Below are 15,329 nucleotides of genomic sequence, written 5' to 3' on the forward strand. Positions count from 1 at the left end.
CTGCCGCCGCTGCTTCGGCCACAGTTCCCCAGGAGTTGGGGCAGTCCGGGCTTTGGGAAGCGGGGCAGGAGGACCGGGCTTACCCTGGGCGATCCAGACCAGAGGGTGGCTTGCCTTCTTTTCCTAGCCACGCCACCCAGCTGGCGCTTCTCTCACCTCCTTCAGCTCCTTGGCCACGTCCTTCAGGTCCCCCAGGACTAATTCCAAATCGTCCACGATTATCTTGATCTGTTCCTTCACCTTGGCTTTGGAAGCTGGCGGCACCCCTTCGGCTGGAGAGGACACGGACGAGGAGGTGGCGGAGGAAGAGGATGTGGTCCCCTTCGACTTGGCTGACATTCTTTGGGGGGAGCGCCGGGAGGGGCGGGGGAAGGACGGCAGGCAAGTCAGGAGAGCAGACTTGCCACGAGCGATGGATGACACTGTCGGTCCCCGTCCCTCTTTCGAGCTCCGGAGCTGCTGCAGCCGCTGCCTCTGCTCGGCTTGCACATCTTGGGCTCCGGTCCCCGGGGCGTTGCGCTCCCGGCGGGCGCCGGCACTGCCATCAACTGCACTGAGCGAAGGCGCCCCGGTTGCAGGCAGGCGAGCAGACGGGCGGGCGTTGCGCCTGCGCTGGTCTCCCTTCCCCCCCAACCCCTCACACAGACACACAGGGCGCTCCGCTCGCCCAGGGCTCCGTGTAGAGGCGGGCGGGCGAGCGAGCGCCGGCGGCCCGCGCGGTTATCCTCAAAGCCCCTGTCACATGGCGCGCTAAAACTCACAATTCGCTCCAATCCTTCGGACCGGGTGAAGGAGACTAAGGAGAGGGAGGGGAGTCGCTTTTTGCAAACTTTATCCCCGCCCTGGACCTTAAAAAAAAAAAAGAAAAAACCGCTAGAAACGCCCCTCCCCCGGGATGGTTTGGCCCAGACTCTGGAAAGGCGTCAGGAAAACGTTTATTTTCTCTAGTGACTGCGGCGGGAAAGAGGTGTAAGTGCGTAAGAGCCAAAGGAGGCGGAGAAAGAAGGTGGGGATAATTTTTCCACAAGGCTCGCTTTTTTCTCCCCCACCCCACCATCCCCCTCCCCGGAATGATTCTCGGTTTGTTAGGCAGAGCGCAGTTTCCAATTCCATCCAGAAAGGGCGTTTGGATACTACGGCGGGAGACACTTCGGAGCACCCCTTGCGACGCGTCGGTTCTGTTTATTACGGGTGGGGGAAGCTCCCGAGTCAATCAAGAAGCAAAATTGGCGATGAGATTGTTGGCTTTGATTGTTCGGAATAAATGGGCTTGTTTAACCCACATCGCTACCTTTTTTTCTTTTTCTGTATTTTTTTTAAAGAACCGTTCTCTGAAAGGGGCGGCGGATGGCGGTGTGCTCCGGATGCGTGCCACGCGGTGCCTTTTTGGCGAGGGAAAGAAATGCGCCTAACTTCTCGAGTGAGACCTTTATGACGGCGCTTGATTTCTTCTGAGCAGAGGAGGAGTGTGTTAATACTAAATTGTGACATAACAGCTACTAGGAGTCAATTACCTTTATTGCAGCGAGAGGGAGAGAGAGGGAAGGAATCCCCTTAGAATATTACATTGTAAAATGACTTTGTAGGAACGGGTCGTAATAAATAAGAAAGACAAAGTGGGCAGGCTAGTAGCCGTTCAGTGGGTTTCGTATTTCATAAGACAGTGTATAAAAAACATTTGTATGGAAGTCCTGATCCAATAAAGCAGTTGAAAAGGGCTCAAATGGAACTATAGTCTCATTAGGAAACCAACTGGGTTCTGGATTGTTAATAGAAAACCAGAACAAAACTTATATAATATAACGATTATACATAAAAGTGTTGATTAAAAACTATGTTAAGTTATTAAAAGAAATTAAACTACTACAGATAAGTGTAAGTTGTCACTAGGATGCCTTTAAGACAAACACCTGAAGTGGTGATAGAATCTTACAGAAGCAAAACAGAAATATATTAGGGACTAATTGCAACAAGTGGCCCAAACAAAAAAGAAAAAAAAAGTACCTTCCTTAAGAACTGAGCCACAAAAACTGAAGAATTCAGAGTTGCAAAACTGTATTGACAAAAGATAACTCTGCCTCTTTTTTTCAGCACTCTAATAGATAGGCAAGGAAGGACAATTGCCTTATTTATTATGCAGATTCAATTTGTGACTATCTTATAATTTATTTTCTCATATTGTTTCGAACAGGATATATGTGATTTACTCAGGAGATTTATTGTAAGTGCTTTTCAGCTTTACCTAAGTTTCTAGTAAACCCACTATTTTCTAGTAAAAAATTCTATGTGGTTGACTAATCCAAAACAATATACAATGATTTCTGAGGGATGAAAAACATTAAACTATTAGTGCTCAAATCAAGATTTTGTTGTTCTGGTTGTTTTATAATAATACACTTAGATAGATTGTGGAGACCAGCCTTACAATGATCAGTAGTAGTATGCACTGAAAAATCTACTTCCATTATTCTGCTTAAAATTAAAAAATGGTATACTTTGGTTCTTAATTCATCATAGTTTCTGTATGTTTCCTATTTTCAAGTTATTTCATGTATTTCACTCATCAATAATGTCATTTCTTTAAATATCTTTACACTCTTTCTGCTTTGCTTTCACATTCTAAAATTAGTCAATGTGTTGTTTTTAACTCAAGGCAATCTGTTAGATATCTTTAAGCACAGAAGGTACAGGAAAAACCACGTAATCATATCCATCTATAGTTACATTTACAAGTTAATCTCACAAAGACATTCACAATTTCTTTGACATATTTAGGTGTTGCATAATTTAAAAAATGTCCCAGAACTCAAATCAGCAATTAAAAAAAATAATTCATAACAGTTGAGCATATATTACATAAAATATATGAAATGAATAAGGAAAAAACATAATAAAGAACCAGATGAAGTAAAGATTGCTGCATGTTCAGATCAATTTTAAAAGGCTGAGCTTAATATTAATGCCACCACAAATTCTAGAGTTCCTTTAGAACAGGGGTCGCCAATCTTTTGGACCTCAGGGACCACCAAACTCATACTTTTAAATCCCGAGACCCAGTAATATGAATTTTTTAAAAAAGATAATATATTTAATATAAAAATTTTATTTTTTATATTAAACATAAACATAAATGGGAATTCTGGGGCAGAGCGAAGGGAAAGGAAGGGCTTCTCTCATCCCTTGGGTTTGGGGGGATCCAAAGTCCTGGTGTTTTGTCTTTGTTAAGAGTAATGTGTAACTAGTATTTTTTTCCCTATACTTTCACACTTATGAAAGTTTGTCAGCAAGCACGAAATACCCATTTCCACTCCATTTTCATTCCAGTCATTACAGGACAAACATTTGAATGCACAGTACAATAACATTTTCCTGATATAGGTCACTCTGTAGCAGTCAAGCCATGTAAATCCCCCCCCCCTCATGAATTTAATTCCCCAGCAACAATCGATCACTCCCTCCTCTTTCTCTCTCTGTCTTCCTTCCACCCCCACCCACCCACCTTGTGGCTGGAAAGACACGGAGACATGCAAATTCCCCCACACTGTGAATTTAATTCCCCAGCAGTGATGGATCGCTCTCTCTCTCTCTCTCACACACACACACAGATCCCTCACACACCCCACCCTCTCCAAGGCAGCCCCATTCCTAGCCTGCTTTGAGTTCCATTCTCAGGCTGCACACAAGGAAAGCAGCAGAAGCCTTTCTTTCTCTCCCCCAAACTCCGCCAGAAATGAGTCTTTGCTGGTGCAGTCTCTTGGAGCAGGATGCCTTGCAGGGTCCCAAAGACTCATTTCTGGCAGAGTTTGGGGGATAGAAAGAAAGACTTTTGCTGCTTTCCTTGTGTGCAGCCAAAAGCAGAAGACGAAAGAAGCAGAAAGAAGCAACCTGGTGGCCAGGCAAGTTCCCCCTTCCTCCCTTTCCCCCCTCCCCTCACTACCTCCTGTTCCTAATGCAAGTGATGCGAGCCTTGTGTTCCCGGGCCATGTGGGCGGCACAGCCTTGTGTTCCCCGCAGCCTGGAATAATTGCTTTGGGGAGGTGCTTTGGGGTGGCATTCCTAGCCTGCTTTGAGCTCTGTTCTTAGAGGGAGGGGGAGGGAGATCGATCTAACCTGTGGGCTGGTGATTTTCTTTCTCTCCCTCACACACTCCCACCCCCTCCAAGGCAGCCCCATTCCTAGCCTGCTTTGAGTTCCGTTCTCAGGCTGTATGCAAGGAAAGCAACAAAAGTCTTTCTTTCTATTCCCCAAACTCTGCCAGAAATGAGTCTTTGGGACCCTGCAAGGCATCCTGCTCCAAGAGGCTGCAAAGACTAAAGAAGCGGAAAAAAGCAACCCAGTGGCCAGACAAATTCTCCCCCCTTTCCCCCCTCCCCCCACTACCTTGTGTTGTTCCTAATGCAAACCGTGTGTTCCCGGGCCATGTGGGCGGCACAGCCTTGTGTTCCCCTGCAGCCTGGATTAATTGCTTTGGGGGGTGCTTTGGGGTGGCATTTCTCTGCGGACCACCAAAATTTTCTCATGGACCACCAGTGGGCCTAGGCTGCTTTAGAAGGCATAGAAGTGAGCATGCTGAGCAAAGACTGATGAGTAACTTGGAAAGGGGAAAGAGTAAAAAAAAAATTATACCATCAACAAAAAATCTTAGATGAGCAAGTATAGCAGCAACAGAGATTTCAGTCATCTGTTCAGTCACCTGAATTAGGAAGAGAGAGCTTTATCTTTTTCTCCCATGGCTCAACATCATATTTTCAAGCATCTTCTAAATACACCCACCACTCTGGGCAATCTTCATATACAAGTAATACTTTTTTCTGCTGCTGTCCAAGCAAAAGCTGAGACAGCAGGCACTTAAAAATACTTTGTGTCTGCTAAAAAAGTAGTGGCCCTTGAGTTGCAAGCTCTGCATCTAGATTTTGTTTCACTCAGTTAATGAAAGGACAAGCAGCCACATTGAAAGAAGAGAAGCAGGCTGCCCAAACTAGCAAGAGCTAGTGCAGTGATGGCTAACCTTTTCAGCTTGGTGTGTCAAAAATCGGGAAAAAGTGTAGCCTTCCTCGGGTCGTGTGTCACTTCAAGAAATATCAATAATTTGGTTTATGACGGATTGGGCTGGGGTGATCACACAGGGCTGTGAAACTCGTCTCCCTGGTCTCAGGGCTGCAGGTGCAGGATGTGGGGATCGGAAGGCCACATTACAGGGCTGTGAACCTCATGGATCTCCTTTCCTCCTGTAGCGTTCCTGAGGTAATGAAACTGACAAACCTCAGTTTATGGCAGTTAAAACTGGTTCTCTGCTGCAAAGATCTTGCGGCAGCGGTGACACCACGCCTCCATGCAACAAGCAGGGAGCAGGGATTGGAGCAGAGCACAGGCAGCCTCTAAATGTGCAGGTTTTCCCCACACCAACAGGCGTGTCAGTCAAAGTGCCTCGGCGTGTCACGAGTGACACGCGTGTCATAGGTTAGCCATCACTGAGCTAGTGCATTCAAAAGCACAAGACCAGAATACTGTATGACGTTCTTGAGTTGCTAGGTAAAGTGGAAGTAGCAGAGTTATCTCTTGTTCTATGATTCTATATCCATGAATCACATTGATGGCCATGAGCTTGTTTCAGGGGGTGAGGATGGAAATTTGCAGTACTTCCCAAGTCTAATAACTGCTACCAAAGATCCTGGCCCACACCAGTAGATTTGTCAAATTAGTTTGGCAATAACATCCTTTGGGAAACAACTCACCTAACACTTCTTGAGCCACATGCAGCTCTTCGTGGCTCTCAGCATGTGCATGCCGGATCTTTTCATGCAGCTAACAATGGGAGAGCTTGTGATTGTGCAAATTGTGAAGTTCAAAATTTTCCTCAAGAGTACACAACTTGATGGAAAAGCTGATAAGCTCCATGAAACCCACCCCTGCTACATCTATCTCAACTTCCTGATAAAATGACTAGGATAAGGCAAGCAGAAATGATGAAGTCAAATTTGACTGAATTGCACTGAAACAGACTGAGACTAGAATCTCAATATATTGTAGTACATTAATCTAATAAAGATCACTCTCATAAAGAGCCTGAGAAACTCCCCTAAGATAGCACACTTCTGTGGCACCTGCACGGCGTGTTGAATGGAGTTGCTACTGGCCAGAAAGGACTTACACGAATAGGTTTTGCTAACCTTGTAATCTTCAGCCCACAATGTCTTTCGACTAAGTAATAGCTGTACAAAAGAATAGATTCCTGCAGTCATAAACTACAAAGGAGACCACCACCAGACCACCTATTTTTCAACATTTTTTATCCATTTTATCCAAAGAAACCTGACAAAAGAAGAAATGATCAACGGACTTTGTTAAATCAGGTTCAGTCTCTTCAAGTCAGAGAAAGAGACCTAAAGCAACTGTGCCAGTGCCAAAGATGCAGGTCATTCATGGCTAAAAATAAGTTGGAGCCTAAGCCCAGAGGTACTGAGGGGACTGGCAAGCACTTGTTTATCCACTAAACAAGTGCAGAGCATTTAGGTAGAGATGAAAACTTTGCTGAACAATTATCATACTTGGTTTTCATGATGTGCCACTATAAGCCATTCCACCAGAGGTGGAAATAAAGCGCAATGACTGCAGCAATGAAAGCTACATCTGCCTCCGTGTAGACTCATGCAAATAGAATATCACCCCATCTGCAGATCTGGGATTGGAACTCTCTCATTAAGTAATGTGGCCATGAGGTGTGATGTCACATGACCATATTGACTTACAACGACAGTTCTAGCTAACAGATGAATCCCAAAAGGTCGCAATATCCCATGATGACATGACCATCATTTGCAACCATCTTTCCATTTACTTTGTTGTCAAAAGCCAGCAGTGAAAGTTGCAAATGGCAATCATTTTACCAGAGGATGTTGCAATGTAATTGCGAGCCAATTGCAAAGTGCCCAAATCGCAATCACATGACCACTGAGATATTGTGACAGCCACGACTACTTTTATACCATAGCATTTTTACTAACTTCTCATCTAAAGCAACCAGCAGCTTTTGTGATTTGGAAAAAAAAATCCTGCATTTATATCCATGTGCTTTGTGTAAGTCAAAACCCCTGTTGTTTGTCTTCCCTATAACAATGAAACTTATCCTGTGGACAAAGAGGGGGAGATGTGATGATATAAGTTAAAGGCTGTATGATCAGCCAAATTTTAGAACCATACCTCATGATTTAACATTGTTAACAGTAATCCGTGTAAAATCATATTTCTACACATTATTACCGATAAATGAAAGGTCTATTTTCAAAGAAGTAAAGGGCTATAAAACTGATTACAGAAGCCAGTTTCACAATTTAAATGATAGATTACTGACTAGCACTTGACTTTTACTTCAACATGGCAGACTGATTCATGGAACCTGAGGGCAGCAAAACAACGTTGGAAGGGTCAGATAGGCCACTCAAATTGTCTTGACTCCCAACATTTCACCTGCAGCAGCATCAGGTGTGTTGTGGGCCAAGTGCCTGTCAGCCTGAATTCTGAAGTCCCACAAGATTTTGACTTTTTCATTCTCCAGAACCTTTTCAACCTGATGTTCCCAGTAGTTGTTACTATACTCAAATCCAAACTTTTGGCACAGTTTCCAGTCAATGATTTTAGCAATTCGTTTATGGTGTTTTAGGTAGTCTGTTCAATTTTGCTGCACCCACTGATTAAATGGTCAACTGTTTTATCTTTTTCATTACAGAGGCGGCACTCGCTGTTGGTTGTTGTTGTTGTTATTATTATTATTATTATTATTATTATTATTATTATTATTATTATTATTATTATTATTGCCATGATTCTATTCCTCTCTTTTACAAATGAATGTAGCATTACTGAAATCTGAAGCGATATCCAAGGAGTACAGGTTACATACACAGAAGTGTCTATTACTGCTATGGAAACATTCATGCTTTTCAGACATAAAAGTATGCTGGGTATGTGAGAAAGTGAGATATCGTCAAATAACTGCTAAAACAATTATTCATCTCTGTCTGGTTCTGTTAGGGTATTGGATACTAATCATGATATAATTAACTAGTATAGTAGCAGAAATCCAAGTTCATTAAATCTTAACATTCATAAAGTTAATAAACCCTACAAATTGTGATTGCCATATATGAGCTACAAAAATCCAGACCATCAATAGATGGCAATTTAGAGTAGGATCTTCTGGATTTCAGTGATGTCATCTAATGTTTATATATACTTCAAGTAGCTCTACTGTTTTATCACAGGCTGTCTGGTCCATTTTTTCAGCTCTTTGACAGGACTTACACACATTTCTAGCCTTATTTTAAAATGTCAGAATAAGGAAGAAAATTATCCATTGTCATTATTTTTTTACATTTATCCCCAGAATTGTTTAGTATAATTAGGCTACACACTTATTTAAATGCTATCTAAATGCCACCTATCTTTCTGAAGATAGCTAATCTAAGGCAATATAATGGAAATAGTGCAGCAGTTTAGTCAAAGGTGGATCTAAAGACAGTAGAACTTACTAGTTCTCAAAAATCCATGAGTGGTGAATATATCCATGAAAAAAAAACACCTAGATATCTGCTACTACAAACATAAATGTCTTTGTCAAGGTCATGTTTTGTCCTGGTTGTAATATATGGGATTAAAGCTAGCCCCTCAGAAAGGCTGAAGGAAGAAAAATGGATACATTGAATTGTGACATTGAAGAAGATTACATGTATTGTGAATACCTTGGACTACAAGAACAACAAATAATTCACTATTAGATGAAGTAAACACAGACTGCCTATTGGAAACACTATTAATGAAACTGTAACTAATATATTTGAGACACATATAATGTGAAGGCAAGAGTCACTGGAGAAGACCCTAATGCTTAAAAAAATTGAAGGCAATTGAAAAAGAGTCAGACAGAAGACAAAGTGGCTAGATTTTATCTTTCATGACACAAGCATGAGCTTAGAAGAATTTTAAAAAAGCAGTTATTTATTGGCAAACTGGTGAAATGATTGTCCATAAGGCCATGAAGACTCAGAAGTAATTGAATTGAACAAGAAGTGACATGTCTATAGCAATCTGTAATAAAAGCTGCAGGGTTCTGGAAATTTATGAATTGTTACCTAAAGATACAGATAGTCCTTGATTTAAAACAATTCATTTAGTGACCATTCAAAGTTACAACAGCACTAAAAAAGTTTTATGACCTTTGTTCACATTTAAGACCATTGCAGCATCTCCATGGTCATGTGATCAAAATTCAAACACTTGGCAACTGGCTTATATTTCTGATGTTTATAGTTATCCTGAGCTCATGTGATCACCTTTTGTGACCTGACAAGCAAAGTCAATGGGGAAGCTAGATTCTCTTAACAGCCATGTTACTAACTGCAGTGATTCACTTAACAACTTTGGCAAGAAAGGTCATAAAATGGAGCAAAACTCACAACTGTTTTGCTTAGCAACAGAAATATTGGGCGCCACTGTAGTCATAAGTTGAGGACTACTTGTATTCTCACAGGCAACTTCATGGACAGCTTTATTCAGAATTTCCTTTATACACTTGCTGAGTCTTGCTCCCTAACTTAATCCAAGGAGCAGATCTTGACCCATATTGTGCTATTATGTACTACGGAGTATCACTGCATAAATTGTAAAGTTACACACATGCATCCAGTTTTCCAAGCTCATTCATTTTAATTAACTGCATACGTAACTGAGTGTAGTCAGCTTGGACAAATTATATAAGTACTCAACAATTAGCGTTGAATACTTGTGAAACATCCATGTTACAAATCCCCACACACCTTATTTCTAGTCAAAATCCAAGTTATTACAGTATAAGTTGTTTGCATTTCAAGGAGCATTTCCATTTGCCACAACTTGTCAAAGTTTAATATAGATTCCTAGTTTAGTTTGTTTGTTTGTCTATGTTGCAGAAACCAGTACATGCTGAGATACCACAATCCATATTTAAAACATATCACACTACTTGATTATTCAACAAAATTATAATGTAGAATTTGTTTCAGGTTATTAAATCTTTATTTCCAGCCATGTTTAAAGGAAAATCTACATTTTCTTTTAAAATAGTATTTAATGGTGTGTGCATGTCTGCATTTATTTGTATATAGTATCTAAGATAGTTAGATTTGTCTTATATTTTTTCTTGATTTAAGTCTTTGCAGACATGACTGAAATGCTAATAAACTTTCTAATATTTCCAGAAACAAAAATAGGGCTGTGCTAGTAGCCCACTTAACTTTGGATGATTCAGCAGTACAAGTCTGAATGTCAATTCAGAGAATTCAAATTCTTTTAGCTCCTGTCACCTTAGTGATGAAAATGGCCATAACTTATTCTTGTGGATGGAGTTGAGTACATTTGCAGATATAATAGCCACATTCCAGATAATAGATGCAACAGTTTTTATATTTGTCAATAATTTAATATTTCTTGAAGAAACTATATTAAATTTATTTGCAAAACATCACAACTGTCCCATTCCATACAAATAGCATGAGCTTGCAGGTTTTAAAATGTGTTTATTAGTATTATTCAATTATTATGTAATTGGCATATAGAGTTACTGGGCTCCTGGTAAATACTTACAAAAAGCACATAGCCAAATATGAAAAACAACTGATCTATAGCTCATTGTCATGAAGAATAATTTACAATGCATTATTTTTATGTTTGGTTTGCCTCGTAATTGTTAAATGATTGTTAATCTATTTAAACTTGTTTAAGGTGTATTTGCCCTCTACTCTATTTCTCTACTATTGTAGAAAGAACATGTAAACAGTAATGACATTTAGTTGTATTACAATTAATTTGGTTTTTGCCCCAATATCTTGAAGACTCCCTCATCAAAATTTACATGCAAATTAAAAAATAAACATACTAAATCAGTGAACAGAACTGAATATATTTCCTATCTATACAGTATATCTACCTGTTGTTTGGCAAGTCTCAAATCTGAAGATTCATAATCATATTTTTTATTAGGTAATACTCTGCATGCTTCAGAAAATATTCAGAAATACACCAGGCCTCACCAATCAGAGATTATTCATTAATGCTAGTCATTAAATTGTCCTATTTTTTTTTTCAGTTTCTGTTATATCTTCTTAAAGCAGCTGCATTAGCTCCTTAAAACAGCTACATCTTTTTTCAGGTTTTCAGGCAATGCTTATTTGACTAAGGTAAAGGTAAAAGTTCCCCTCGCACATACGTGCTAGTCGTTTCCAGCTCTAGGGGGCAGTGCTCATCTGCGTTACAAAGCCGAAGAACTAGCGCTCTCTGAAGATGTCTCTGTGGTCATGTGGCCGGCATGATTAAACACTAAAGGCGCACGGAACACTGTTACCTTCCCACCAAAGTGGTTCCTTTTTCTACTTGCATTTTTACATGCTTTCGAACTGCTAGATTGGCAGAAACTGGGACAAGTAATGGAAGCTCACTCTGTTACGAGGTGCTCGGGATTTGAACTACAGGACTGCCAAATCTTTCTGATCGACAAGCTCAGCGTCTTAGCCGCTGAGCCACCGTGTTTCTTATTTGGCTAGAGAGAGCCATTTTGGTATAGTGGAGAAAGTACAGGCTAGAAACCAGAAGATTACGAGTTCAAGTCCCACCTCAGCCATGAAAGCCAGCTGGGTGACTTTGGGCTACTAACTCTTTCTCAGCCCAATTCACCTCATAGGGTGGTTGTTGTAGGAAAGTAGGAGAGGAAAAGAATATTAAGTACACTCACTGCCTTGAATTATTTATAAAAATTATAAAAATAATAAGAGCATTCTATACAGTAAATAACATATTTTAATATAGTGATTCTATTCTAATATCCTAATATGAGAAAAAGATTCATATTAAAATTTCTGTCTTGTGTTTCCTCACTATGTGCAACATCACAACTCTCATATAACCAACCAAGTATAATACATTTTTGCTAAAGTATAATTTGAAGTACAACACTGAATTTGCACAAACTATTAAAAATAAACACTTCTCCTTTGGTAAGAGATTATAACCATTCCTTATTATCATGATGCCCTATTTGTGGATTCCAACAACACATTAGAATGGGGAGAAAGTAGTCAGTCTACTTTTTCCTATGTTGTTAGTATCTTCCTAGTGGTGTCACCTATCGCCTTGAACTGCTTAAGAATTACTGCCTCTGAAATTACAAATTTGCCCATTCCTGCTATAGGAAATGTAGCCTTCTGAGCAGAGGTGGTATTCAGCAGGTTCTGACCAGTTCTGGAGAAGCAGAAGTGGAAATTTTGAGTAGTTCAGAGAACTGGCAAATACCACCTCTGACTGGCCTCGCCCCCATCTATTCTCTGCCTCCCAAGTCTCAGCTGATCGGCTGGGTCTTCTTTGGTTGCCCTGCACAGGAGAACGGAGCTGGAAACCAGGTTAGTGGGGTGGGGAGGGAATGGGGATTTTGCAATATCCTTCCCCTGCCATGCCCACCAAGCCACACCACGCCCATCAAGCCACGCCCACAGAACTGATAGTAAAAAAAATTGAATCCCACCACTGCTTCTGAGTATTCTGGAAATAGAAAAATTGGGTTCCTGGAATCAATTGTGCCACTCACTCAAAGCAGTAATCATTGTGGTCCCAACCACAAAGTAGTTAGCATATTCTGGGTTGATTCTGATGTAGTTGCTTAATTCTGCATTTCCATTCATAGCATTTGCCTTTTGAGTTCTGTTCATGCTAATTATCAATCTTAACAAAGGAATGTAGGCTGTATACTTAGAATGAACTCAAGATGTGCCTTACAGTATTTGCTAGTCAAACCATTATGTGGATAATGCATATAAAATGCTGGAATGTTGCACTTATGCACTATTTCACTGCATGAAGATTTATACAAAATAACCAACAGCTAAATGTCTAGCCTAAATATAAAATGAAAGACACATTTTTTCAAAAGGCATTGAAACATGGATAATTCACAGAACATCCATATAGACAAATGAAAGACTTTTTTTTCTGAACAAAATGTAAGTGTACGAAGCTGGACTTACTTCTTAACAATTGGTTATGTTATATAGTACCGAAGGACTTATACTGTATTTACTTTCCTTTAAGACCTCAATGTATTTGTACAGACTTTTTCATAAGTTTCCTATTATTCTCTGAAAACAAACATACTTGTTCAAATTAGTACTTTTTACAAGTCTGTACATGTGCATTTAATTGTTTTATTTTTTAAAAAATAAAATTTTAGCCTGGCTATGTCTTATGTTCATCTCTTACTTCTTTTATTTCTTGGAATTTCAAAATATTTTTTTCTCCTTTAGCAATATTAGCCTTTAGCAATATTAGGAAAGGGATAAAAAAGTATCATTTTAATGATTAGCAGCTAGACACAGATAGAAAACCTATCTGTTTGCTTGACTGCCTCTCCTTGAGGATATCTATTCATCCCACCAGGTTAGATAGAGTTGCCGTGCTCCATGTCCCTTCCTTTAAATGTCTTCTAGTTCAAGGGGGCGCCAACCTCTTGGGCCTCAGGCACCACCAAACTCATAATTTTAAATCCCACAGACCAGAGACCCTGGGAAAATCCCAAAAAAGTCTGCAGGAAAATTCCCCATCCCATTTTCCTACCGATTGATCATTCTTTATCTGGGATTGCAGGAGACTGTCTCCAGCTCTGTTCTTAGGGGGGGCGGGGGGAGAGAGAGGCTTTTGGCTTCATGCAAGGAAAGCAGCAGAAGCAGCAGAAGTCTTTCTTTCTCTCCCCCAATCTCTGCCAGAAATGAGTCTTTGTGAGACTTGTCACACCGGCGCAGCGTCTTGGAGCAGGATGCCTTGCAGGGTCCCAAAGACTCATTTCAGGTGGAGTTTGGGGGAGAGAAAGAAAGACTTTTTCTGTTTTCCTTTCATGCAGCCAAAAGCAGAAGAAAGAAGCGGAAAGAAGCAGCCTGGTAGCCAGGTGAGGCACGTAGGGCAAGTGGGGCAAGTTCTGCCCTCCACCCTTTTCCCCTCCCCTCACTATCTTGTATTGTTAGCAATGCAAGCGACGCAATCCTTGTGTTCCCATGGGCCATGTGGGCAGCGCAGCCTTGTGTTCCCATGCTGCCTGGATTAGCAATTGCTTTGGGGGGGTGACATTTCTCTGCAGACCACCAAAATTTTCTCGTGGACCACCAGTGCTCCCCAGCCCACTGGTTGGTGACCAATGTGCTGGTGGAATATAACAGATAACAGATAATCAGAGTTCAAAGGGACCTTGTAGGTCATCTAGTCCAATCCCCCACCCAAGCGGGAGACCCTACACCATTTCTGACAAATGGCAGTCCAATCTCTTCTTGAAAGTCTCAAGTGATGGTGCTCCCACAACTTCCAGGGGCAAGCTGTTCCATTGTTTGATTGTTCTCACTGTCAGAAAGTTTCTCCTTATTTCCAGGTTAAATCTCTCCTTGTTCAGTTTCCATCCATTATTCCTTGTCTGGCCTATAGGAGCTTTAGAAAATAGCTTGACCCCCTCCTCCCTGTGGCAGCCCCTCAAATATTGGAAGACCGCTATCATGTCTCCCCTGGTCCTTCTCTTTACTAGACTAGCCAAGCCCAGTTCCTGCAACCGTTCATTTTATGTTTTAGACTCCAGTCCCCTAATCATCCTGGTTGCTCTTCTTTGTACTTTTTCTAGAGTCTCAACATCTTTTTTATCATGTGGTGAACAAAACTGGATGCAGTACTCTAGGTGTAGTCTTACTACTGTGTTTCTCATAAAATAAAGCGGGGGTCTTATTTTTTTTTTTTTGAGCCCTGAAAAAACGGCGAGGATGTCTTTTCGGGGGTGACTTAATTTCCTCCCCCAGATGCACCCCAACTTAGAGTGCCCCATGCACACTCACCTCTCCACAAGGCTGCTTCTATCAGCCGATGGAAGCTCTCCGAAGGCAGAGTCACCAGCCGCTTCTATCGGCCGGTAGAAGCGGTGTCGTGGAGAGGTGAGTGCGCATGGGGCGCTCTAGGTGGGGGTGTGCATGGGGGAGGAAATCTATCAGTTGGTAGAAGCGGCCTTGGGGTGAGCACCCATGCACAGTCCCTTTGCCACGAAGCCGTTTCTATTGGCCGATGGAAGCTCCCCAAAGGCAGAGTCACCAGCTGCTTCTATTGGTCAATAGAAGCAGCCTCAGGGCGAGCACCCCACACACACTCCTCTCATAATGAAGCCACTTCTACCAGCCAATAGAAGCGGCTGGTGACTCTGCCTTTGGGGAGCTTCCATCGGCCGATAGAAACAGCTTCGTGGCGAGGGGACTACGCATGGGCACTCACCCCGAGGCCGCTTCTAC

At 41.4% G+C, this 15,329-nt stretch overlaps 1 protein-coding gene across 1 annotated transcript in view; it reads right to left on the reverse strand.

The window, feature by feature from the left end:
• PRR16 (proline rich 16) overlaps positions 1-1,117 on the reverse strand; it is a 118,717-nt gene extending 117,600 nt beyond the window's left edge. Inside the window, exon 1 of the mRNA XM_026673595.2 lies at positions 157-1,117. Coding sequence (XP_026529380.1) covers positions 157-339 — 183 coding nt within the window. The 5' untranslated portion in view covers positions 340-1,117. The remainder of the gene's footprint in view (positions 1-156) is intronic.
• Positions 1,118-15,329: the final 14,212 nt, after the last annotated feature.

The sequence above is a fragment of the Notechis scutatus genome, chromosome 2 (assembly GCF_049901735.1).
Source record: "Notechis scutatus isolate UNSWTSFEM ecotype Mainland chromosome 2, rNotScu1.2, whole genome shotgun sequence".
Classification (NCBI taxonomy): Eukaryota; Metazoa; Chordata; class Lepidosauria; order Squamata; family Elapidae; genus Notechis; species Notechis scutatus.